The sequence below is a fragment of the Oncorhynchus gorbuscha genome, linkage group LG16 (genome assembly GCF_021184085.1).
Source record: "Oncorhynchus gorbuscha isolate QuinsamMale2020 ecotype Even-year linkage group LG16, OgorEven_v1.0, whole genome shotgun sequence".
Taxonomy (NCBI): domain Eukaryota; kingdom Metazoa; phylum Chordata; class Actinopteri; order Salmoniformes; family Salmonidae; genus Oncorhynchus; species Oncorhynchus gorbuscha.
The window spans coordinates 79,672,213-79,697,671 of record NC_060188.1 but is presented as its reverse complement, the minus strand read 5'-3'; the positions used below and the strand labels follow the sequence as shown (position 1 = coordinate 79,697,671).

The following is a 25,459-nucleotide window of genomic DNA, read 5'->3' as shown; positions in this document are numbered from 1 at the left end:
GCACGCAAGCACATACACGCAAACACACGCACGCAAGCACATACACGCAAACGCACGCACGCACGCACATACACGCAAACACACGCACGCACGCACGCAAACACACGCACGCACATACACGCAAACACACGCACGCACATACACGCAAACACACGCACGCACGCACATACACGCAAACACACGCACGCACATACACGCAAACACACGCACGCACATACACGCAAACATACGCACGCACATACACGCAAACATACGCACGCACACGCACGCAAACACGCACATGCACGCAAACACACGCATACACGCACGCACACGCATGCACGCAAACGCAAGCAAACGCACACGCATACACGCACGCACACACGTGCACACAAACACACGCACACGCGTGCACACAAACACACGCACACGCGTGCACACAAACATACGCACACACAAACATACGCACACACGTGCACACAAACATACGCACACACGTGCACACAAACATACGCACACACGTGCACACACGCGAACACGTGCACACAAACACAAACATACGCACACACGTGCACACACGCGAACACGTGCACACAAACACAAACATACGCACACGCAAACACGCGCACGCACACGTACACGCAAACACGCGTACACGCAAACACACGCACGCAAACACACGCACACGCAAACATACGCACACACGTACGCACAAACATACATACGCGCACGCAAACATACGCGCGCACGTGCACGCAAACATACGCGCGCACGTGCACGCAAACATACGCGCGCACGTGCACGCAAACATACGCGCGCACGTGCACGCAAACATACGCGCGCACGTGCACGCAAACATACGCGCGCACGTGCGCGCAAACATACGCGCGCACGTGCGCGCAAACATACGCGCGCACGTGCGCGCAAACATACGCGCGCACGTGCGCGCAAACATACGCGCGCACACGTACGCACACACGTACACGCACACACGCAAACGCACACACGCAAACGCACGCACGCAAACGCACGCACACACGTACACGCAAACACACGCACACACGCAAACACACGCACGCACGTACACGCACACGCAAACACACGCACGCACGTACACGCACACGCAAACACACGCACGCACGTACACGCACACGCAAACACACGCACGCACGTACACGCACACGCAAACACACGCACGCACGTACACGCACACGCAAACACACGCACGCACGTACACGCACACGCAAACACACGCACGCACATATACACGCAAACACACGCACACGCAAACATACGCACACGCGTACGCACATATACACGCAAACATACGCACGCACATATACACGCAAACACACGCACACGCAAACATACGCACACGCGTACGCACATATACACGCAAACATACGCACACACGTACGCACATATACACGCAAACACACGCGCACGCAAACATACGCACACACGTACGCACATAAACACGCAAACACACGCGCACGCAAACATACGCACACACGTACGCACATAAACACGCAAACACACGCGCACGCAAACATACGCACACACGTACGCACATAAACACACTCACACACGCGCACGCAAACATACGCACACACACGTGCACACAAACATACGCACACACGTGCACACAAACATACGCACACAAGTGCACACAAACATACGCACACACGTACACACAAACATACGCACACAAGTGCACACAAACATACGCACACACGTACACACAAACATACGCACACGCATGTCTTGCTACGCACACACTGTCTGTCTCACTTCCCAGCCGACAGAGATAGTGACCTTGTCCTTGAGACGTACTCCCCGTTCTCTCCCAAATCTCTAGTCAGGTCAGCACCAAGCCCAGACAGTCTGTGTTTGAAATACCATAAAGACATATTGTTTTACCCTGATTCTGACTAGGAATACACATTTATTGATTATGATTTCATACATTCAAATCAATTCCATACAATCATATGTTTCAGGGCGGAATATTCTAATCATTCAATTAACAGACAATTTTCATCTATCAAGTAGTTATTGATTGAATGTCATGATTTATTAAAGTAACCCTTGAGTAGCACAGGTGCATCGGTAACCGTAGCTCTCGATAGCTGGATTTGAACCATTTAAAACTAATACAGTATTACTTATGTTTTGGCCTCTTCCCAGTGTTGCTGGCCATGGCTGCAGCAGGAGGCTACTTGATGTGGCGTAACTGGCAGCTGAAGAATAAGAAGAGCATGAACTTCGACAATCCAGTGTACCTGAAAACCACAGAAGAGGACCTCAACATAGATATCAGCAGGCACACTTCCAATATAGGCCACACATACCCAGCAGTAAGAAGCCTACTTGATTGATTGGGAGTCATCACTTCCGTAAATAACTACTTGCCTGTGAACTTCCAAACCATTTTGCATTGTGACTGATAACCTTACATTTACCACCCACTAAACTGCTTATCTTAAGCAAGGATTGTTACTGGCAGCTAGACCACTTTAGCCCTTATTAATTGGTTAGATTCTCTGTGAATGACCACTTTCCATTGTGCTTTTGTCTTCCTTCCAGATATCAGTGGTGAATACAGAAGATGACTTGTCATAACCAACCTTCCAAATGATCCCCATCGGTTTACTGACGCTTTGGTCTCCTTGCCAACGACCTCCGTTTCTTTAGCAGAGTTGCATCCAGATGCCTTCTGAAAAGCATTAAGTTATCAGTTCTGGGGATGTTTGTCATTTGTGTGAATATGAATTGTGTCCTACTCCGGCTGCGTTTAGACAGGCAGCACCATTGAATTTTTTTACATTAAAAAAAAAAACATTTTTTCACACATTGGTATTTTGACCAATCAGATCACCTCTGAAAAAGATATGTGATTGATCAAAATACCAATTGGTGGGGAAAAAAAGATCAGAATTGGCATTCCTGTTTAAACGCAGCCTTAGTGTGTCAAGGGATTTTGGGAGCTTGGCCTCTATATCCCCATTCCTCCCTCAGCCCCAAAACATTTCAAAGATTCTACTACATACAGTAGAAACTTGTGTTACTTCAGAACACGTGTGTGTGTGTGGGTGGTGATGCAGAGTTCCTGGTTCTGACTTTCAGTCCCCTGGTGGACATGTATTTTTGTGAATATTTATTTAAAAGCATACTTTAGGCAGTACTGTCATAAAATATGTGTTTTTTTTCTTATGAACATTACCTCCAGAAGCACATTCTTCTAAATAATTTTTATGCGACTCTGTGCTTGGGAAGATGAGCTCTATTGAATGTGATGGTACTACATCATTTGTAAAATATTGTACATAAACCCTCTTCCCCCAAGAACAGAATCAGGACTGAAGCACTTTGATAAAATGTTCCGTTGTAAATAAGATTGTATACATTTTTGTAGTACCAGGGTAGAGTAAGATGTATTTAAAACTAGATTTAACTTTTGTATTTTAGGGTGGGTTTGTAAATTCACTCTGGCTATCTACTCTGATTTCAGAGCACTCTTGTCAGAGCGAAGCATAACTGATGAATTTACGAACACTCAACGCCCGTTGAATATGACCGGTGTCAGTAAACATCGGCAAAAAAAATCATTATATTCTTGCCAGCAGCACAGTTCGTCACCGACGCTCTGGATAACATGAACAGCCTAACCAGCTCTGCTAGGGCAAGTAAACTGGTCAGAGTGAAGTGTTCTCTCATTTGGCTGGAAGTAGCTAGCTAACTATAGCCAGCTAGCTTGGGTGCTTGACTGCCGTTGTGAGATCAGAACGTTCGGATCAACTCTGAATTTACAAATGGCCAGAGCGCACTCCAGGGTGAATTTACGAGTACACCCTTGGTGTTCTGTTGCTGTGATCTTTTCCAACCTTGTAGAGTATGGGGACTAAATACTGTATCGTGATGAAATAAAACAAGACCCATAAATCATTTAAAACTCATTGCTTGACTTTGAGAACTTAGATCTTGTCCTATACCACCATGTGTTTAGGGATATATTCTGATTCTCTTACCATTCTCCTGAATTGTGCACTTTACATACCTCCTTATTGATTCAAACGGAATGATGGGTGTGAGAATGTCATGCATGCACATATTCAATGCTTTTAAATGTGTGGGGATGGTGTGTGCACACTTCCGGAAAAGGGTAGAGAATCTCTACAGCCTTTATGTAGAGGGTTTGTTGAAGGTCTAAGGTAGTGGCTCTAGTAGCTATTTAAGAGTGCATTGCTACTACATTTTAATGATTGACAGCCTATTTCAACTGCATTTTGAGCTGTGCCTGACTATAACAATTGCAGAGGCAGGTGGCAGTATAGAGTCAGCTTTGATGTACAGGAAATCATGCACAGCATCATCATCCCAAAGACAACCCATCTAATACTGCCAGGCAACCAAGACAGTGTTTACCTTCCCTTATGAAAAATATATTGGAGGCTGATGATCAATCTTTCAAGCTAATATTTTGGGTGGCAGGTAGCCTAGTGGTTAGAGCGTTGGACCAGCAACCGAGCTGACAAGGTAAAAATCTCATTCTGCCCTCGAACAAGGCAGTTAGTACCACTGTTCCTAGGCTGTCATTGAAAATACGAATTTGTTCTTAACTGACTTGCCAAGTTAAAGGTAAAATTAAAATGTGCATTTCAGTGGACTGTGTGTACAGGAAAAAGGCTAACTGGATTAAGCAATTTACACAAAGCTAGTAGGGCAGGTTCCTGAAGAGCACTTTTAAACTAGTTTGTTTTCACCAGATTGGATTAAAGGGTCACAGCAAAGTTCCATTGCAGGTAATAAACAGAGAGGTGGAGGAATTTGCCATTCAGTTATTTGCATGGGAGAGTGGTTAGAGCCACTTGGTGGCGAGCGACGAAATAGCATATTGTGCAGTTGGCCGGATCTAAGCTGGAGTTGTCCTGCCCCCACCGGACTCCAGTCTGCATGTTAATGCCAGTAGACATCAGGCCTGAGGTGTGTTATTGTGCCTCTATGATTATAATACTCTACATATTTTTTTTTACAACTATATGCAGCTGAATGTATAGCAGCGTAAGTTGAAAGTGCTTCTGTCAATTTCTGCTGTTAAAGTAACTGTCCAGTGAGAATATCACTTTAAAAGTTAATATTATGTTAACTCATACCCAAATATGTTGTTGACTCATCCTATACTCGTATTTGTGGCCAAAGCATAATTTGGAGAAAAATGTTTTTTTTAAACTCTCAAATGGACCGTTTAAAAAATGATTGGCCATCTCATCCTCCATGAGTAAATAGCAATCAGTGGTCTCGCATTCATATTTTTACTGATCAGTATATGCCCACACTGTTAAAACACAGAAAAGCTGCTTTTTAACATAAACAAATATTTGGAGAAACTTTCACTCATTGTAAATAATTATAGGTCATATTTCATCATCTGAAACACTGGACATTAGCAGAAATAACAGGATGGAAAAGTGTTAAAATCATTAACTCAGGATGGATTTATGCTGCATCCTTAACCTCTTTACTACTAACCAGGAAGTCCATAATGGTCCACAATACAGCTCAGAGTCCCCTGCTCTGGATAGGGAATTTGAAATGTAAGGCAAATGAAAGATGTCACGGTGGTGGTGGGAGGGGGAGGGCGAATGAGAGAGCGAATAGGGGAAAGGGACTGGAAGAGGATATTAGTATTTAAAACTTAAAGCACCCAGATCCTCTCAGTCAGCAACATTAGACGGTCAGGGTTGTTTCTCTCTCTCTGCTGGTATACTGCTGTAAGTGACTCAGGAGAGCGTATTAGACCTGTGTAAATGCCTCCACACCACTCCGTGAGCTACCGCGTCTAACCAGGTCCTAGTGCAGACCTCCAGGATGCTCAAGAGAAGGAGACGGAGCCTCTTCCCCAACTACAAAGTCGGGGGAACAGGCCCCACATACAAGGACCCAGAGGAGGACAACAATATTCCCTTCACCCAGAACTTGGTGAAACCATGGAACTCCATGCAAGAACTCAGCCGTGACATCTACGCAGAGTACAAAGATGAGGAAGATGTAATGATATACCTGACAAGAGGCCTCTCCATTCCTGCGAAGAACTACATGCTGAACATCAACGTGGGTGGGACGTTGTATCAGATCTCCTACAGGGTGGCTGCCAAGTATCCCAAGACCAGGATCGGCCGCCTGGCGACATACACAAACCACAACAGGAAACTGGACCTGTGTGACGACTATATTGTCCAGAACAACGAGTTCTTTTTCGACAGAGACCCGGACATCTTCCACAATATTTTCAACTTCTACCGGACGGGCGTCCTCTGGATCAAGGACGAGTTGTGTCCCAGGAACTTCCTGGAGGAGATAAACTACTGGGGCGTGAGGATCAGGAACACACACCGCTGCTGCCGAATCTCCTTCGAGGAGCGCCAGGACGAGCTCAGTGAGCAGCTGAAGATCCAGAGGGAGCTGGAGGCAGAGGTTGAGATGGAGGAGAATGAGGAGTTGTTCCACGGGATGGCGTTGGGTCAGATGCGTCACATCATCTGGAACCTGATGGAGAAGCCCTTCTCTTCGGTCACTGCCAAGCTCATGGCTGTAGCCTCCAGCTTCTTCGTGCTGATGTCCCTGGTGGCCATGACGCTGAACACAGTGGAGGAGATGCAGTATACCACCACCACGGGACAGCTGAGTGGGAAGACCTATGGGGAGTATGTGGAAACCTTCTGCATCGCTTTCTTCACCATGGAATACCTGCTGCGTCTGGTGTCCACCCCGGACCTGCCGCGCTTCGGGAAAAGCGTCCTGAACGGGGTGGACCTGATTGCTATCTTACCCCTCTACCTGCAGCTGGTGCTGGAGTGCTTTGAGACCGACAACTACGGGAAGCACCAAGACATCGAGACGGTGGGCCGGGTGGGCAAATTGGGCCAGGTTTTGAGAATCATGCGTCTGATGAGGATCTTCCGTGTCTTGAAGCTGGCCCGTCACTCTACGGGGCTGAGGGCATTTGGCTTCACGCTGCGCCAGTGCTACCAGCAAGTGGGCTGCCTCTTCCTCTTCATCGCCATGGGAATCCTCACCTTCTCTGCCATGGTGTACACTGTAGAGCATGATGTCCATCAGACCAACTTCACCAGCATCCCTCAAGCATGGTGGTGGGCAGCTGTAAGTAATCCCATACTATTTCATTGGTTATTATAAGTAATTGGCTAAATATGATTATATTACTTAATTGATTAGTTTCCTTATTTTGAAACATTCACTGTTATGTTCCAGCAAGTAACTAGTATATTATTACAATAACACTGCATATCCTGGACTGTCATTCTGGCCCTGCTCTGTGCTGTCTCTCTTTATTTGGTACTGTTGACAACACACACAATTGGGTTTTACAGATTTGAGCAACCGTGATTCATTGTTACCTGCGGATGATGATAATGTCTGCTCACTCACATTTCAATTCCACCTAGTCACCAACATGCTGGCAGAAATAATTGCTTCATCACACCCCTGTCAGCTACAGTAGCCTATTATCACTGTTGCCTTTTAAGAGACTTTTTCACATTGCAAGTAGCTGCCCTTATATCCCCACCGTGTTTAATTAGAGCTGATGTGGAAGCTATTTTCCCATGCCTAAAATATACACTGAGTGCACTAAATATTAAGAACACTTGCTCATTCCATCAGACGGACTGATTCCTATTTGCATAAAATAGACAGACCAGTCTTATCAATATTAGATAATATAATTTATTCTCAGAGCGCGCTGCCATGTAACCACAAACAACAGTTTATATACAAAATATGACGTCATAGGTTATAAACTGTTCTTCCTCCCAACAGTTCAATAGTTTATTACCACCCCTTTGCTCTCTTACTCCAGACACACAGTTACATCAAGATACAACTTCTGGAGTTTTCATCCATCACCATTCAGCAGACAGTTCCAGCTGATGAAAACCTGAGAAAACACACACTGCCTTATCTAAACATCCCAGAGCTAAGTTGAGTCGGTTCAACCGTAGGTTAACGACCCTTTCTGCTTACTTAAAAACTCATTCCAGTCAAACTCAAACCCATTCCAGTCCCCTCTAACCTGGCTGGAATGGTATTCATTTAATTTAATTACCCCCTGTTTCATGCTCCACAATCCATTCCTTATGAATTAATATTGTTAATCAGATATAATAAAACAGAGTAGAGTTGAATTAGTTATAGTTCTATTTAAAATGTAGATATTGTTTAGTCATTATTCATAAAATTCCTATCAGGTAGTAGGTGCCAGGTGCACCCGTTTGTCAAGAACTGCAATGCTGCTGCTCAACTCCGTATTAGGAAGGCATTCTTAATGTTTATGTACACCTAGTGTACATGCGTGCAAAATGGTATTAAGGATGGCTGAACTTTGCCAGGGGAACGGTATTTAAGGATTCCCCTTGAGGCACTTCCACCTTAAGTAATCGAAGGCGTTAGATGAGGACATGTAAATTGATCTGTCCTACGTCCATTGACTGTAGACTAACCTAGTCCCTTAGTTCTGTAATTCCATTTAACAATGCTTCAACAGCCTTCAGGAGGACAGCGAATATAGTCTCAGAAACTCAGAAACTACTTCACTCGCCCTCCCTTTGATTAACCCTCCACACAAAGCTTTTCACATGGGCTCTCCTTGGCCTTCTCCCATGCCTGTCATGAACACTGTGGCACTCACACACACATCATTAAGGGTCAACTGTGGTCCTGGCAATGTTAGCAAGTTCAGTAGAGACTACGTTCATGTTTCCAAATAAAATGACCATTGGCCTTCTCCCTCAGGTGAGCATCTCTACTGTGGGCTATGGAGACATGTTTCCAGAGACCATCCTGGGCCGGCTGTTTGCTTTCACCTGCATCTCCTTTGGGGTCATCTTGAACGGCATGCCCATTTCCATCCTGTACAATAAGTTCTCAGACTACTACACCAAGCTGAAGTCTCAGGAGTTCACGTCTACAGTGAAGGCTCGGGGCAAGGTCAGGTTCGCCAAGAGGGCGGCCAGGAAGTTAACCAAATGCTGTCCATAGACACACTGGTGAATGTTCTAAGATCACTATGGGAGACTTTCCATTCAATTAAGTTATTTTGTGACTTACGCCACTACCAAGAGGGGTTCCCAGGGAGCTGGAGTTACTATGCATCTGTTTTACTGTATAAATGGTTAAATTCAGGTTTTAGAAATGGATTCTCCTATCAATATGACTTTTATTGCTTGCATAGTTTCATTGCCAAACATGAGATTCATGTATGCAATTACGTACTTGGATATTAATGCTCCTAAGGATGGGAGTGCAACCTTGCATTGTAGCAAAAATACTGCTGACAAAGTAATCATTATTCTTTTTCATCTAAAGTGATCCTTCAACTACACGTGAGATTTAGACTCTTAGACTTCATACAGAAGAAATGAGGCTGTTGAAGTGGAAAGTTTACATACACCTTCGCCAAATACATTCAACTCAGTTTTTCTAAACAATTCCTGACACTTAATCCTAGTAAAAATCCCTGTCTTAGGTCTGCTAGGATCACCACTTTATTTTAAGAATGTGAAATGTCAATAGTAGTGATATATTTCAGCTTTTATTTCTTTCATCACATTCCCAGTGGGTCAGAAGTTTACATACACTTAATTAGTATTTGGTAGCATTGCCTTTAAATTGTTTAACTTGGGTCAAATGTTTCAGGTAACCTTCCACAAGCTTCAAGAATGTTGTCCCATTCCTACTAACAGAGCTGGTGTAACTGAGTCAGGTTTGTAGGCCTCCTTGCTCGCACACACTTTTTCAGTTCTGCCCACAAATGTTCTATAGGATTGGCAGGGCTTTGTGATAGCCACTCCAATACCTTGACATTGTTGTCCTTAGGCCATTTTGTCACAACTTTGGAAGTATGCTTGGGGTTATTGTACATTTGGAAGACCCATTTGCGACCAAGCTTTAACTTCATGACTGATGTCTTGAGATGTTGCTTCAATATATCCATGTAAATTTCCATCCTTGTGATGCCATCTATTTTGTGAAGTGCACCAGTCCCTCCTGCAGCAAAGCACCCCCACAACATGATGCTGCCACTCCCGTGCTTCATAGTTGGGATGGTGTTCTTCGGCTTACAAGCATCCCCCTTTTTTCCTCCAAACATAATGATTGTCATTATGGCCAAACGGTTCTATTTTTGTTTCATCAGACCAGAATACATTTCTCCAAAAAGTACGATCTTTGTCCCCATGTGCAGTTGCAAACCGTAGTCTGGCTTTTTATGGCGGTTTTGGAGCAGTGGCTTCTTCCTTCCTGAGCGGCCTTTCAGGTTGTCGATATAGGACTCATTTTCCTGTGGATATAGATACTTTTGTACCCGTTTCCTCCAGCATCTTCACAAGATCCTTTGCTGTTGTTCTGGGATTGATTTGCACTTTTCACACCAAAGTACGTTCATCTCTAGGAGACAGAACGCATCTCCTTCCTGAGCGGTATGACGGCTGTGTGGTCCCATGGTGTTTATACTTGTGTACTATTGTTTGTACAGATGACTGTGGTACCTTCAGGCATTTGGAGATTGCTCCCAAGGATGAACCAGACTTGTGGAGGTCTACAATAATTTTTTCTGAGGTCTTGGGAAAATCAAAAGAAATCAGCCATGATGTCAAGCAAAAAGGCACTGAGTTTTAAGGTAGGCCTTGAAATACATCCACAGGTACATCTCCAATTGACTCAAATGATGTCATGGCTCTAGAAGCTTCTGATAGGCTAATTGACATCCATTTTCTGGAATTTTCCAAGCTGTTTTAAAGGCACAGTCAACTTAGTGTATGTAATCTTCTGACCCCCTGGAATTGTGAAAAAGTTAAATAATCTGTCTAAACAATTGTTGGAAAAATGACTTGTCATGCATAAAGTAGTTGTCCTAACCGACTTGCCAAAACGATAGTTTGTTAACAAGAAATTTGTGGAGAAGTTGTAATGACTCTAACCTAAGTGTATGTAAACTTCTGACTTCAACTATATTTGTATACCACACTATTCCCCTCCAGTCCTTATGGCCATGTTATCCCAACAAGAAGACATAATCCACTGCAGAACGGCACCCGGTCTGAAATAATAAATTCAAAATGCAACATCTGGATGAATCTGCAGACAGGTTAAATAATCTGGGTATCTGGAGGATTGAATCTTCCCAAAGCGGATTTATGGATATGGAAGCAGCTTGCAATGTTTCCACACCAGAAGATTAAAAAGAGTAGGTCACTGATCATGTGTGTTTGGAAAACCTCAAGTACTCTCAAATAAGCAAACATTTCCTCCCGGAAAATATTTGTTGATAAACTCTGTCAGTGTTACCCACAAGGTTCACCAGCCACCTGGACATTGATACTGTATTTCAACTTCAGACCTTTTGCTAAAAAGAGCATCATCAAAATAACAGCACAGCTCTCAATGTTGATTTGATTCCCAAATTGTCTTCACTGGTCAACAAAATTCTCAAAAGTAGTGCAAGTCCGACTACTGCCGTGAGCCTAAACCTCCCAAATAGTAGCCACACAGGCAGCCATTGATAATCCTCTACTGATTAGAAGAATGTGAGGTCTCTGGAAGAAATAAGCCGTTTCGTCTGACTGGGTCTGTCCGGATCAGACACCAGGACAGATGGAACCTGAGCAGGGCCCACTAAATGAATTTGCTAGTGAGAATGCAGGCTTCCTTCCGTCATAGATGAGCAGACTACCAGACCCGACCACGGCTTGGTGATTTAACGTGGCATAAAGGTGACGACACACAAACCATCAGGGTTAATATTCTACAGATGAAAAAAAAAAATGAAATTTGCTTACTGACATTCTCTGCCAATGGATAGTTTGTGTTGTAATAACATGTTTTCTTTTAGTTAATTCCAGCTCCTGGATCAGCTAGTACAACTCATACCGATCAGTTACAAGATTATACAAAAACACTGCCAGTATTTGTGCCTTTTACATTTAAATACTTGCTCCACAGCTTTACAAACAAGCACACCTAAATGAATTTGACAAAATGCAGTACAAATCAGTGTTTCTTTTCATCCATCTTCGTGTCATAGTAGGGATTTCACCAGGATAGTCAGGTCAAAGGGGACAGTTATGAGAACCTGTGACTCCAGTTGGTGAGGTCACAATAGTTGAGGGGGTCAATGTTGGTGAGATGGTATCTGTATCAGGCCAGTTTCTCCAGCAGAACTTGACAATGGGCACATGGAGGAAGGGGTGGGGGCTAGAGTGAAAAGGAACAAGGGAAGTGGCAGAGAAACCAGAAAATTAAACGAAAAGAATTGAAATGTAATCCACTGCTTGTTGCTGTTTCACAATGGGCAGCTGTGCCCGTCCTTTTCTTACCCACATCACCCAGTGATATGGAGAATGAATGCAAACGCAGTCTCCCTGTAAGACGTGCTTAACCCCCAGCTGGCCCTGCCCTTTTCTCCCTTTACACTCAACTTCACTGGCAACTAACAAACAGCTAGGCTGATATAACAAGCAGAACATTGAAGATTTAAATGTTTAAATAACTAAGACCAAAGTAATCTTAGTCTAATTTCAGAGCATATGAATCAACAAGATTAGGGAACTTCAATCGGTAGGAGCTGGAATCATTTCTTCTATTAACACTTGTTTTAGTTAAGCACCAGTTTGCTTGCTTTGCAGGATTAGTCCATTGTGCTGGAGTTTTTGCTATGTGACTGGGTAGAGGGATTGGATCTAACAGTGTAGAGGTACTCACCAACAGAGCACGATGGCCCCATGGTTCACTGCAGCCCACGTCTTCAGCTTGTCCATACCCACCATGTCCAACAGGACCCTGAAGACATGCTCTGTGGAGACATGGTCAGGAAGATACAAAATCAAATCACGAGGCAATATGGACACGCCCACAGCCATTTTTGCAGTTGTCTGTGTGAGTACCACGTCCAGATCATAACTGTGAGGTAATATTTGTGTGGTCAGGCCTACAGGTGATATTATTTATAAAACAAATGTTGGGTGATATGTGCGGTCAGTCATACCTTCTCTCCCGGCCTCCATCTCGCCTTATTCGATCAGCCATGTGCAGCTATAGAACAGGACATAGATGAGAAAAATGTTTACACAATACCAAGCACTTGCTAGAGAACAGAGACACCACAGATTTGACCCTTTGTCCTGATATCAAGCCAGTACAATCATCCCACAGCTGACCAAACAGACAAAAAGCGAACCCAATTTTATTTAACTAGGCAAGTCTGTTAAGAATAAATTATTATTTACAATGACTGCCTACCCCGGCCAAACACTAAAGCAGACAACGCTGGGCAAATAATGCGCCGCCCTATGGGACTCTCAATTACAGACAGTTGTGATACAGCCTGGAATTGAACCAGGGTCTGTAGTGATGCCTCTTGCACTGAGATGCAGTGCCTTAGACTGCTTTGCCACTCAGGAGTCCAAATGGAGCCGAATGGCAATTTGTAAGTATTTTTTAAACCTCCCGCTTTGAGCTGCTGGTGTCAATGTGTAGTTCATACATGCAATATATATTTTTTTATTAACAACAAATATATACGTAAAGCACATGAGGGAACACAAGCATACATATATTACAAACAATGGACAATCGAGCTAGGGGGTACAATATCACATTACAATTACACAAGGACCTTAAGGGACATTCATATACTTACAATTCTAACAGCTTTTTTGTTAGTAGAGCATTTAACCGTCTTAAAATACAGTTAATTTCTTTTTGTAGGATACGAAAATGTGTTTTTTTTGTTTGTAAATTTACATTTGTGTATATGACAATTGGCCAAAAGAATAATGAAATTAATTACATAAAAATGTTTCAGCTTATTTCTATTGTATGTAAAGAATCCAAACAGTACATCTCTCCACAATAGTGTAAAATCTTCATAAATGTGTTCAATTATAAACCTAAACCTGTTCAATTAGAAACTTCCTTAATATTGTTAACAAGTAGTTATGTGTGTGGCAACATCCAAACTTTTTTTCAACAGATATTATCAATACATCCATTCCAATAAGGCATAACATAAGGTATAGATACAACATCCTGCTGAAACAAGGATCGTATCGCTCTGTTGTTGAATGGACCAAAAGAGAAATCTTTCCTACTGATGGGTCAACAGAAGGTAGGCTCTGAGGGTCAGGTCTTGACATGTTCCTGAATAACATAGCAACACCTGAGGGAATGGCATCTAAAACAATTGCAAACTCTTTAGGTGTTACAGGGACCTTGTACAGTGATAAGAATTCCTTATAACTGAGTAAAAGACTCTCTGCATTTACCAGTTGGCTCACCAACAGGATATTATTTCGGAACCAATATTCTAAAAACAAAGAAGTATTTTTTTTTATACAATATATCCCGATTATTCCATATACAATATCTGTGTGGAGAAAAATTTGTTTATAAATTAAGGACCATGACAAGAACCTGCCGATGGAAAAACAGTTTCACTGGAACTTTGTCAATATTATAATTGCAAAACAACATGAAGTTAAGGCCACCAAAAGTAGAGAAGACATGATGAGGAATAACATTCCAGATAGTGAGTCTTCTTAGGAATTGTTTGATCCAATTGATCTTAAAAGTATTATTTAAGGTTGCAAAGTCCAGAAAATTCAGTCCACCATTCTCACAAGTGTTCATTACAACAGTTTTCCTAATGTAATGGGTACGGTTTCTCCAAAGAAAGTTGAAAAGCATCTGGTCTATCTCCTTGCTTATTTTACTGTCAAGATATAAAGATACCTTCAGCCTTGGTTATTAGGACTCTACCTTTTAAAGATAAGTCCCTCTGTAGCCATTGATTTAGCGTCCTCTGTTTTTTTTAATAAGAGGGTTAAAATGTAGTAAGCCTCTAGACTTCTGCTCCTGTGTAATGGTTATGCCTAAATAGGTAAGTTCTTATTTTACTAGAATACCATAATATGAAGGTGTCACAATCTTTGACATCTATGAGTTCACATTTATTAATGTTAAGATATAGACCAGACTCATTGGAAAAGGATTGTATCACATTGATCGATATGGGAATTTGGTTAGCGTCTATCAGAAAGTGTAGTATCCTCAGCCAGCAGGCTTATAATAATTTATTTACCAACTATGGAAATACCTTGTACAGGACTATTTAAAGAATTTGCAAGAAGTTGGGTGATTAATAAAAACAGGTACGGAGAGATAGGACAACCTTGCCTAAGTCCTCTTTTTAACTCGAATCTCGGTGAGGTGCCATATTTCAATTTGATAGATACCATTTGCATAGAGTCTTAATAGCCTTACAGGAAAAATCCCCAAGGCCAAGTCTCAAGGGAGTGGAAGAGAAACTGATGCTCTACTGTGTCAAAAGCTTTATAAAAATCAAAAAATAATATGAAGCTATCCTCAGTTATTAGGCTTGAGTAGTCAAGTATGTCTAATACTAGTCTGACATTGTTAGAAATGTCTGTTCCTCATGAAGCCAGACTGTGTTTTATCAATGATTGCATCCAGGACTTCTTTAATTATTTTTGCAAGTAGTAAGGCTAATATCTCAGTCATTATTAAGAAGACAAATTGGACTCCAGGTATTGATGAGCAGCACTTCTTTTTTAGGCTTAGGTATCAGTGTTATTAACCCCTGACTCATTGTAGGAGGGAGAACATCGTTTTTAATACTCTCTCAAAAGACTTCAAATAGGAAGGGAGCTACTTGTTCAGAAAATAATTTGTAAAATTCTGATGTAATACCATCAACCCCTGGTGATTTATTTTTCTTTAGATGTTTGATAGACTCTAATCTCTTGAACTTTGGTTCATCACACTGTTTAAATTCTATATCACTGATAGAGTGAGTGTAACGGATGTGAAACGGCTAGCTTAGTTAGCGGTGTGCGCTAAATAGCGTTTCAATCGGTTACGTCACTTGCTCTGAGACCTTGAAGTAGTAGTTCCCCTTGCTCTGCAAGGGCCGCGGCTTTTGTGGAGCGATGGGTAATGATGCTTTGAGGGTGACTGTTGTCGATGTGTGCAGAGGGTCCCTGGTTCGCGCTCGGGTATGGGCGAGGGGACGGACGTAAAGTTATTCTGTTACATGAACACTATTCAGTGAGTAAAAAAAAACATATCTGTGGATCCTGACCGTATGTAGAGCTATACAATTTTCTGTAAAAATTGCCACTATTTAGCTATTCATTTTTGGTCATCTGTAATATCACCATGTTTAACTTATGGATAGTGTTATTTTTAGAGTGACATTTCTCAAGTCTAAAGAAATAGGATGAATTCTGTTCTCCCTCCTCAATCCATTTTTTCCTAGATCTAATAAAAGGCTCCTTCTGCTTTTAATTTATATACAGTCGTATGAAAAAGTTTGGGCACCCCCCTGAGGCTGCATAATAATTCACTCTGTCGTCACAAAGTTATCACAGTGGCATGCCATTCATTTTCTAATAAAAGCTGAGTACTGGGGTATTGTCCAGACAAAGATTTTTAGTGTAGCAATATTAAGTTGAATGAAATTTAGGCTATGCAAAAATGTGGGCACCCTTGTCATTCTGTTGATTTGAATACCTGTAACTACTTAGCACTGATTAATTGGAACACACAATTGGTTTAGTGAGCTCATTAAGCCTTGAACTTTATAGACAAGTGCATCCAATCATGAGAAAAGGTATTTAAGGTGGCCAATTGCAAGTTGTTGTTCTCTTTGACTCTCCTCTGAAGAGTGGCAAAATGGGGGCATCAAAACAACTCTCAAATGACCTGAAAACAAAGATTGTTCAACATTATGGTTTAGAGGAAGGCTACAAAAAGCTATCACAAAGATTTAAGTTGTCAGTGTCCACTGTGAGGAACATAGTGAGGAAGTGGAAGACCACAGGCACAGTTCTTGTTAAGGCCAGAAGTGGCAGGCCAAGTAAAATACTGGAGAGGCGAAGGATGGTGAGAACGGTCAAAAACAGCCCACAGACCACTTCCAAAGACTTACAACATCATCTTTCTGCAGATGGCTTAGGAATCGTTCAACAATTCAGCACACTTTGCACAAGGAGAAGCTATATGGGAGAGTGATGCGGAACAAGCCTTTTCTGCACACATGCCACAGAGTCGCTTGAGGTATGCAAACGCACATTTGGACAAGCCAGCTTCATTTTGGAATAAGGTGCTGTGGACTGATGAAACAAAGATTGAGTTATTTGGTCATAACAAGGGACGTTATGCATGGTGGCAAAAGAGCACAGCCTTCCAAGAAAAACACTTGCTACCCACAGTACAATTTGGTGGGGGTTCCATCATGCTGTGGGGCTGTGTGGCCAGTGCTGGAACTGGGAATGTTGTTAAAGTTGAGGGTCACATGGATTCCATTCAATATCAGCAGATTCTTGGGAATAATGTTGAAGAATCAGTCACAAAGTTGAAATTACGCCCGGGCTGGATATTTCAACAAGACAGCGTCCCTAAACACTGCTCAAAATCTACCCGGGCATTTATGCAGAGGAACAAGTACAATGTTCTGGAATGGCCATACCAGTCCCCAGACCTGAATATCATTGAGAATCTGTGGGATGATTTGAAGCGGCCTGTCTATGCTCAACAACCATCAAACCTAACTGAACTGGAGATGTTTTGTAAGGAGGAATGGTCCAAAATACCCTCATCCAGACACTCATTCGAAGCTATGGGAAGCAACTAGAGGCTGTTAATCTTAGTAAAAGGAGGTTCTACTAAATATTGATATTGATTTTTCTATTGGGGTGCCCAAATTTATGCACCTGTCTAATTTTGTTTTGATGCATATTGCACATTTTCTGTTAATCCAATAAACCTAATTCACTACTGATATATCACTGTGTCCATCAGTTATTTGATAGATCAAAATGAAATTGCTGATCCAAACACCCAATTATTTATAAATGGAAATCATGGAAATTGTCAGGGGTTCCCAAACTTTTTCATACGACTGTATATTATCCAGTTTATTTTGTAACTCAATTAGTTCCATCTTCTCCTCCCCGAGAGGTCGGCTGGGGACCTCTGAGAACGGGAAGTTATCACCTTTTCCTCCTCAGCTCTTCTAGTCTTAGCAAGATTACTACCATATTTTCTAAGGTATTTGGACACCTCAAATTTAAAGAGCTCTCAGTTCAGCAAATAAGATTTTTCTTCACAAGCCCTTTCCCAAAAGTGTGAGAGCAGATCTTTAACCTCAAATTTAACTATATCATTATTTAATAATGAGCTATTTAGCTTCCAGTAGGATGCTCTACCAAGGCTAGTATCAGGGGTAAATATTTTGATATCAATGTAAATGGACCTATGATCTGTGAGGGGAGTAGTACAAATATTTGTAGGAACACACTATATTTGGATATAAGCCAAAAATCTTTTCTGGGTTGTCTGGAACCTGTTTTGTTACACCCAAGTGAATGATCTGTCGGCCGGAAACCTCTCTCCATATATCAGTAAGATCAAACTTTCCATTAAAAAGTATTAAACCTACATTCTGATTGGTTGGCCTACCTGGGGGTCATCTATCAGTTGAATTATCTATAGTAATGTCAAAATCCCCTCCTATCAATAATAATGAATTGGGAAATTTAGATAACCAATGAAGAACTCATCATTCTCATGTTTGGTGTTGTACCTGTAGAAGTTTACAGTAATGAGCGTAATGTCATTGTAACTGATCACAAGACAAATAAAGTGACCAAAGGGGTCACATTCCGAGTGTAGAATATTACCACCAAAGGTATTTTTCATTGTCGTGACACCAGCGGAGTGTTCAGATCCATGGGAAAGCCAAGTATCGTTGCCCCACTGTGACCTCCAGAAATTGGCATCAGCCGAAATTCAGTGAGACTCTTGGGGGAAAAAAGCAAAAATCTGTTCGAAAATGTGTAGCAAATAAAAATAAGGCCTTGCGCTTCACATCGTTTCGTAACCCCCAAGCATTAAGATATACTATAGACAAAGACAAAACAAAGATTATATAAAAGTATAAACTGTAGTAGGATGAGTCAAACGTAGGAGCAGTGAACGTAAACGATAAGGAACCGAGATCTGCACCATTTAAGTCCATTTAAAGTGAAAATAGCTTATTCCATAACGTTTGAGCTAGACGTTATCCAGCTTTGAAATTCAACTCAACTGAAAATTATGTTCAAGACCAAACCAAGGGTTCTTGTAGTAAGAGAGACTAAAAACCCTCTTTAGTGTAATCAGGAACTATTCTGAGAAATAAAATAAATAATAATTTAAATAAAAGGGTACCTACTATTATAAGTGCATATGAAAACTGATCATAAAATAATTGAATAAAAAATGTTTTACATAAACGTTTAAGACCTTTTGGAATTAAGTATTAATAACTAAATAGAACAATAACCGTGTAAAGTCAGAGCAGACCTGTATGCCCTTTAAAACAGTATCTTAGTTACTGTATACATAAAACAAATACAGCTTTCAATCTTCTTCGTAAGTTTGTAAACAAAATAGGTCTTCTGGTCATACAAAAACAAACTTATAAATTGAAATACCTGAGTATTCCTGAAAAATAGTCACCTGATGCTTGTTAGGTAAACAACATAAGGAAAATGAGAATACCATGGCTGAAACCATCAACCTGTTCCTTCTGGTGAGATTTTAGGGAGGAATATGGATTTCTGAACTGTTGATGAAGCCTCGTCCTCCGAAGTAAGCAGCCTTTCCCTCATTTCGTGCCATCTTGATCGTTGGCCACAACTTGTTCCTTCTTTCTATGTCCTCTGGGCTGAGATGCTCCGCGAAATGCATACCGTGGCTCTGAAGGAAGGCGTTCTTCCTAGCAGCTTTCCAGACAGCATCCCTGTATAATCTGGTAGTGAAGAGGATGATGATGATACCCCTGGGTATTGAATCGTTTTGCTGTTGCTTCTTGTCGAGGCGATGCACAACGTCGACGGTATTACCAACTTTGTTCTTCTCTGCAGGCAAAACTGAATTCTCCACCTCTGGCAAGCCGTAGCCTCATGTTCCATTTTCTTGTGTATTGTTCCAGATCAGTGAGACGTCTATGGTAGACATTGTTATTATTTTCCATCCTTTTTTTCAACTTTTGCCATTCTCGTTTTCACATCCTTGATTTCACCACATGCAAACTCCAGTCTTTTTCAAGCCTTCGATAACCATGGTGTTCGCGCCTACCATTTTCTCAATGGCGTCACACCTGGAGTTGATGAGTAAGGAGAGGGTAGCCACGATGTCAGAGTTCATGTTGGGTTTTTTAGAGGGTGGAGATTTGCACAGAGTAACTGGTAAAGAGGGGAATTCGTCATCTTCAACAGCATTCGAAAGCATGATATTATCCATAGGCCAAGTGTAGTTATGGCAGTTGTCTATAAGCACGTTTCTCTCTTGTTGATTAGCAATAGAATGGCTAACTTCTTTCTTTCTTTTTTTGTCACGACTTTGCATGGACATGCCAAAATAAAGTATCCAATTATTATTCCATTCACAGGAAAGGTCTTACATCTTGAACAAATAAAAATAGTAATGACTAAACTTTTTGTTTTTAATTCTCAATCTTTCTGAAGTAAAAAAGCGTCTGTTCAAGCCGCCATCTTGGCACCTCCAGACAGCTAACAAGATGCCCACAACAGAGAGAGAGAGCAATGACGTGGTGCATATCTGCACAAATGAGATGTACTATGACATTTTTGGGGACCACGTTTGGCTGGTGAGAGCTACTGTCAGAACTACTGGCTAAAATATTTATTTTTTAAGTACCGGAGAATCACTGACACACCATGCCCCTGTCCCCTCCTCACCTGCCCCTGTCCCCTCCTCACCTGCCCCTCCTGGTGTGAAGTCGTCAGCGGACAGCCTCCATTCCAGGACGCAGGTCCCCGATGGCAGACCCCAGAATTTCCCTAAAGGTGAAGCTTGGAGGCCTTGTCTATTACCATGGTGCGGGCGTGGCCACAGGAGCTGAATCATGGGTGTAGACACCGCCTCCAGGAGCTCCTTACAATGGGAAACATCCTTCTTGCCACAGGGACAATGTATCAGATGGAGACCAATCATTTCAAGTATAGACTATGAAAAGCATGGATGGCATCTCATTTCTGTCCAATTGCCTCACAATAGCAATTAATGTATGTTAAAGGCCCAGTGCAGTCAAACTCCCAGACAATCCTAACAAAGTTCTGGCTTGAGAAATTGCCCCTTTTTCAATTAAAATGGTCAAAAAGTAGCATTCACCTACATTCACATAAATGTCATTGTAACCACTTAAATTCCCAGACAGAGCCATTATATAAAAATTAGTTTTAACCATGTTTTATGGCTATACAGTTTGCTTACATTATATACAAACATTGGAGTAAAACAAACTTATAATTTGGGTTCTGATGGGGGATGACAATTGAACTAAGCTTGAGGCATTTAAGTTATATTCTTCAAGCATCAAGCATCAATGGGTGTATATACATTAACATTAAGTCCAAAAATGTCTGTAGCAACTAAGGACTCTAGGGTATATTTGGAAAGTTAACCTCACTTTGTTCTTTAGCAGGGGTGTAAAACTCACTGCAAGTTTTTGTTTTTTTCCTATCAATTAAGACCTAGACAACCAGGTGAGGGGAGTTCCTTACTAATTAGTGACCTTAATTCAATCAATCAAGTACAAGGGTGGAGTGAACCTGTAGACACTCGGCCCTCCGTGGAATGAGTTTGACCTGTGTTCTACAGTCTAGCTTAGTTGGTGTGGAGGGATTGGTAGGTGGTGGCAGGACTCACCTGTGGGCGTTTCCACCTCCTTTCTCCAGCACCTGGATGATTTCGGGTGATAGGTGGGTGGGGCAGAACTTTCTTTCCATTCCTATTAGTGATGACTTCGGGCAGGGAGGCCAGAATCTCTGATAGGACGGCCTGCTTCACCAGCTTAATGTCATCTATGCAGTCAAAGGCAGCGAAGAGGACTAGGAACCCACACTCTCCCTGAAGACAAAATGAACAGATCAATAAGTCAGCCACACACACATTGACGTTTACATATTTGCATGTCAGACCGTGACGATCAAATTGTTGTGTTGGCTGACCATTGCAAACTTCCTGATGTACGTCTTCATGGTTTTAATGATGACTTTTCTGTCCTGAAAGGTAGAACCAATAAATCAGTGGACATACATAGGACACACACTTGTCTGTGGTTGGTGAGGATCATATCTCTAGAAGGCCTGAGTGAATACTCACCTTAGGTGTCCCATGCCACAGGCAGTGCATTACGACTTTAGCTCCATCGTGGGTGTGGGCCATATACAACGGACTCCCTTATCGACCCAATAATTTCCTGTTAAGTTACATGATCAAAATGGTTTTAGAAACATGGTAGGATTCCCTCAGTAGTTTCTACAGTCAGTGCTGGTTCTACTTACAGTCCTTTGTTTGACTGGTGCATGCAGGGTAAAGTCCAGAAAAACTTTGTGCACTAGAGAATGTTTAATCACAGCCTCTCTACGGGAGAAGATGGACAGAAATCAAAAGCAGTATTGTGATTTATTTGATCGTTTCCTGTGTGCAGAGTGAATGGTTAGAGGTGTGTGTGCTCAATAATACTCAATTTGTGGCCATGGGGGTAAGGATCAGTTTCATTTCCTCAAATGCCATTAACCTTGTCTGGGTTAGCCTCCAGCACCTCTAGTGTGGGGCACACTGCCTACTGGGAACAAACAAACTGTCAGTCACACTCTGCATGTCATCCACACCAGCAGATATTCAGAGACAAGCAATCGGAAAGAGGATTTCTTGGTAACGTGATTATGAAGTCTGTTCAAGACTTTCACTGAACTAGAGGAGAGGTGTTGGAGAACTCCACTACTGCTTAGAACTCCACTTTGCTACAGTGCAGTGGGAGAGGTGTTGGAGGTGTCCTGACCTTGAAGACTTGGAACGTGGTTCCGTAGAGTTCCTCTATGAGTCTGAGGATAGCCTTTTCGTTGTAAGCGTACTCCACCACCGACAACGCATCAGTGACACAGCATCTGTCTCACTTTTCCCTTGAAGCCCACCATCACACCTGCAACCTGCTCTTTGCTCCTGTGGGACACGATGCACATACCAGACGTCAGATTTTCCATTCAGAAACCTGGATTACTTATTTCATCTGTAAACCTCACTGCATGCCAGATAAACTAGTTGTGAGTAGAGACTCAATCAAATGAGGACCTTTATATTCATCCAACAAGATATGTCTTCATACTGGGATAGCATGTCCCCATCCTTTTTAATATCTGAACCATGAATCAGATTATAGTCAAAACAGCTGGTATCTTCAGCCAAGGTCAGGATTACAGTGAAGGTTACAATGAGTGGAGTTTGAATTATTGACTTGATTCCCCATGTGAATGTCTAAGCAAATGATCAGGGAATTCAACCACAGACTAGATCAAGCTGCATGGCATTATTAATTTGAAATGCGATCACGAAGGTCTACTGTTGAATCATGTACAGATTTAAAATGATTTGATCAACAAGATTACCCTTATTTTGTTTTGACTATTTTGGCCTGCTTTCCTGCCAGGGTCTAATGCTAATATCAGCATAAGATCGGATGATATTAAAATAGTACATGTATTGCTAGTGCTACGACTTTATGTATATGCAACATTTGAGGTGGCAAAAGGCTCACTTACCCATACATTAACAACTTCTTTACAATATTTCTGGCATACTTGATTTACTCAGCTCGACTATATAATCTACGGAACAGGATACCATTATTGAGATACAGAGCATTGTGATTGGCATGAGAAAAACAACCGACTCATTGCTGACTTGCCTAGTTAAATAACATTTAAAAAATGACTCAGAACAACAACAGAACAAACTTCTGGCCTTGGAGTTCATCAAAAACGTTGTCTTTGCTTGTCGTTTCCAAACCGGATTAAACACTGGAGGACTCTGGAGTCGTGAGCAAATGCTATCTGAATAAGGGAAAAAAATACACTTTATCTGCAAACTTGAGTTGAGCATTTGGATGTCATGTACTGAAAATGAATTTGAATAAGTATTGTGCTCAACTGTTTTATAGTATTCAAGTATTGACAGACATTGTCTGTCCAATCATTTCAGTGGATGGCAAATTCTCTATTGTAAGAGATGGAGAACTGCACACTGTCAAGAAAAAAATGAAGAAATCCAAAACGGAGACTTGAATGCAAAATAGAGATGTGATATACAGCAGATAAAATGTTGACTTAGGGGTGGTGATCTTGAACTAAGTCTTCTCTAGACGGAATGCGATGAGGTGGATGTTCTATTTAAAAACTCTCCACCCGTTAGGCATGAGTGAAGAATTGTTTTGAAGAGTTTTCTATAAGTGGTATATTGCCTCTTATTGTTCAATACCCCACCCCCCCATCTAGTGGTATCTCTATCTCCCTACTTTAAAAAAAATGTTTTTATTTTACCTTTAACTAGGCAAGCCAGTTAACAACAAATTCTTATTTACAATGGTAGCCTACCCCGGCCAAACCCTAACGACGCTGGGCCAATTGTGTGCCGCCCTATGGGACTCCCAATCATGGCCGGTTGTGATACAGCCTGGAATCAAACGAGGGTCTGTAGTAACTCCTATAGCACTGAGACGCCTCTAGCACTGGATCCTGTGTTATTTATTCTGAGGTAATGTTCACATGGTAAATGTAAAATAAATAATTTATATTTCTCTTTGTAGATAATCTAGATCATGATAGATTATCTGATGCATTTTTTTTTGCTTGATCATGTGACATGCAATTATCCTTGAAATAGCAGCCAGCTGTGCGTGCTGACATTCAAACTGATGGTGGCCTTAGGCCGAAATGTTTGTTTTTACCCTCTAATTTATCTACTGATTTTTTTTGGGGGGGCACCATGATGTTTTAATGAACATAGTTTTTTTTTGCATTCAAGCCTAAATTTGAATGTATTTTTTGTTTTTATTTTTTACAGTTTGCAAGTCTCCATCTTTTCCACTGTTCTTATTGACTCCTATGCACCTCGAACAGACATTCAGTAGTAAGTACCTTAAAAGAGAGCAGACAGCATCTTAAATCCTCCATTGTGCCATGCTCTCAATTTGTACATTGTCAATCTAAGTTATAGATTTGAATGCTGCCTTTCAGCAATGTAAATGTTAGACTGTTTAAAAAAAAATATATATATATATATATATATATATATATATATTTTTATTTTTCACCTTTATTTATCCAGGTAGGCAAGTTGAAAACAAGTTCTCATTTACAATTGCGACCTGGCCAAGATAAAGCAAAGCAGTTCGACACAACACAGAGTTACACATGGAGTAAAACAAACAAAGTCAATAATACAGTAGAAAAATAAGTCTATATACAATGTGAGCAAATGAGGTGAGAAATGGGAGGAAAAGGGCAACAAAAAAAGGCCATGGAGGCGAAGGAAAACA

General features: G+C 41.6%; 3 protein-coding genes and 1 long non-coding RNA gene across 6 annotated transcripts in view; 2 read left to right on the top strand and 2 right to left on the bottom strand.

Annotated features, from left to right (window-relative positions):
• The window catches only part of LOC123999732 (very low-density lipoprotein receptor-like), a 36,849-nt gene extending 32,895 nt beyond the window's left edge, over positions 1-3,954 (top strand). For both annotated transcript variants that reach the window (XM_046305762.1, XM_046305763.1), the window contains 2 exons: positions 2,167-2,336; positions 2,566-3,954. In XM_046305762.1, coding sequence (XP_046161718.1) covers positions 2,167-2,336; positions 2,566-2,601 — 206 coding nt within the window. In that variant the 3' untranslated portion in view covers positions 2,602-3,954. The remainder of the gene's footprint in view (positions 1-2,166; positions 2,337-2,565) is intronic.
• Positions 3,955-5,819: 1,865 nt separating this feature from the next.
• On the top strand, positions 5,820-9,516 carry LOC124000458 (potassium voltage-gated channel subfamily V member 2-like). Its single transcript, XM_046306816.1, has 2 exons — positions 5,820-7,140; positions 8,791-9,516. Exons 1-2 carry the CDS (start codon positions 5,848-5,850, stop codon positions 9,034-9,036), a joined length of 1,539 nt encoding a protein of 512 aa, XP_046162772.1. The 5' UTR covers positions 5,820-5,847; the 3' UTR covers positions 9,037-9,516.
• A 1,375-nt stretch (positions 9,517-10,891) lies between these two features.
• LOC123998700 (pumilio homolog 3-like) lies at positions 10,892-22,141 on the bottom strand. Its single transcript, XM_046303792.1, has 6 exons — positions 22,092-22,141; positions 21,790-21,990; positions 20,841-21,033; positions 13,040-13,086; positions 12,757-12,847; positions 10,892-12,249 (listed from the first exon to the last, which is right to left on the bottom strand). The coding sequence occupies exons 1-4, from the start codon at positions 22,119-22,121 to the stop codon at positions 13,073-13,075; spliced, it is 438 nt and encodes a 145-aa protein (XP_046159748.1). The 5' UTR covers positions 22,122-22,141; the 3' UTR covers positions 10,892-12,249; positions 12,757-12,847; positions 13,040-13,072.
• Positions 22,142-22,256: 115 nt separating this feature from the next.
• LOC123998701 lies at positions 22,257-24,526 on the bottom strand. Of its 2 annotated transcripts, XR_006832316.1 has the most exons (5): positions 23,880-24,526; positions 22,928-23,088; positions 22,664-22,711; positions 22,428-22,506; positions 22,257-22,342 (listed from the first exon to the last, which is right to left on the bottom strand). It is a non-coding gene; the product is annotated as an uncharacterized LOC123998701 (long non-coding RNA). The 2 variants fall into 2 exon arrangements; XR_006832315.1 differs by having other exon boundaries at positions 22,928-24,526.
• Positions 24,527-25,459: the final 933 nt, after the last annotated feature.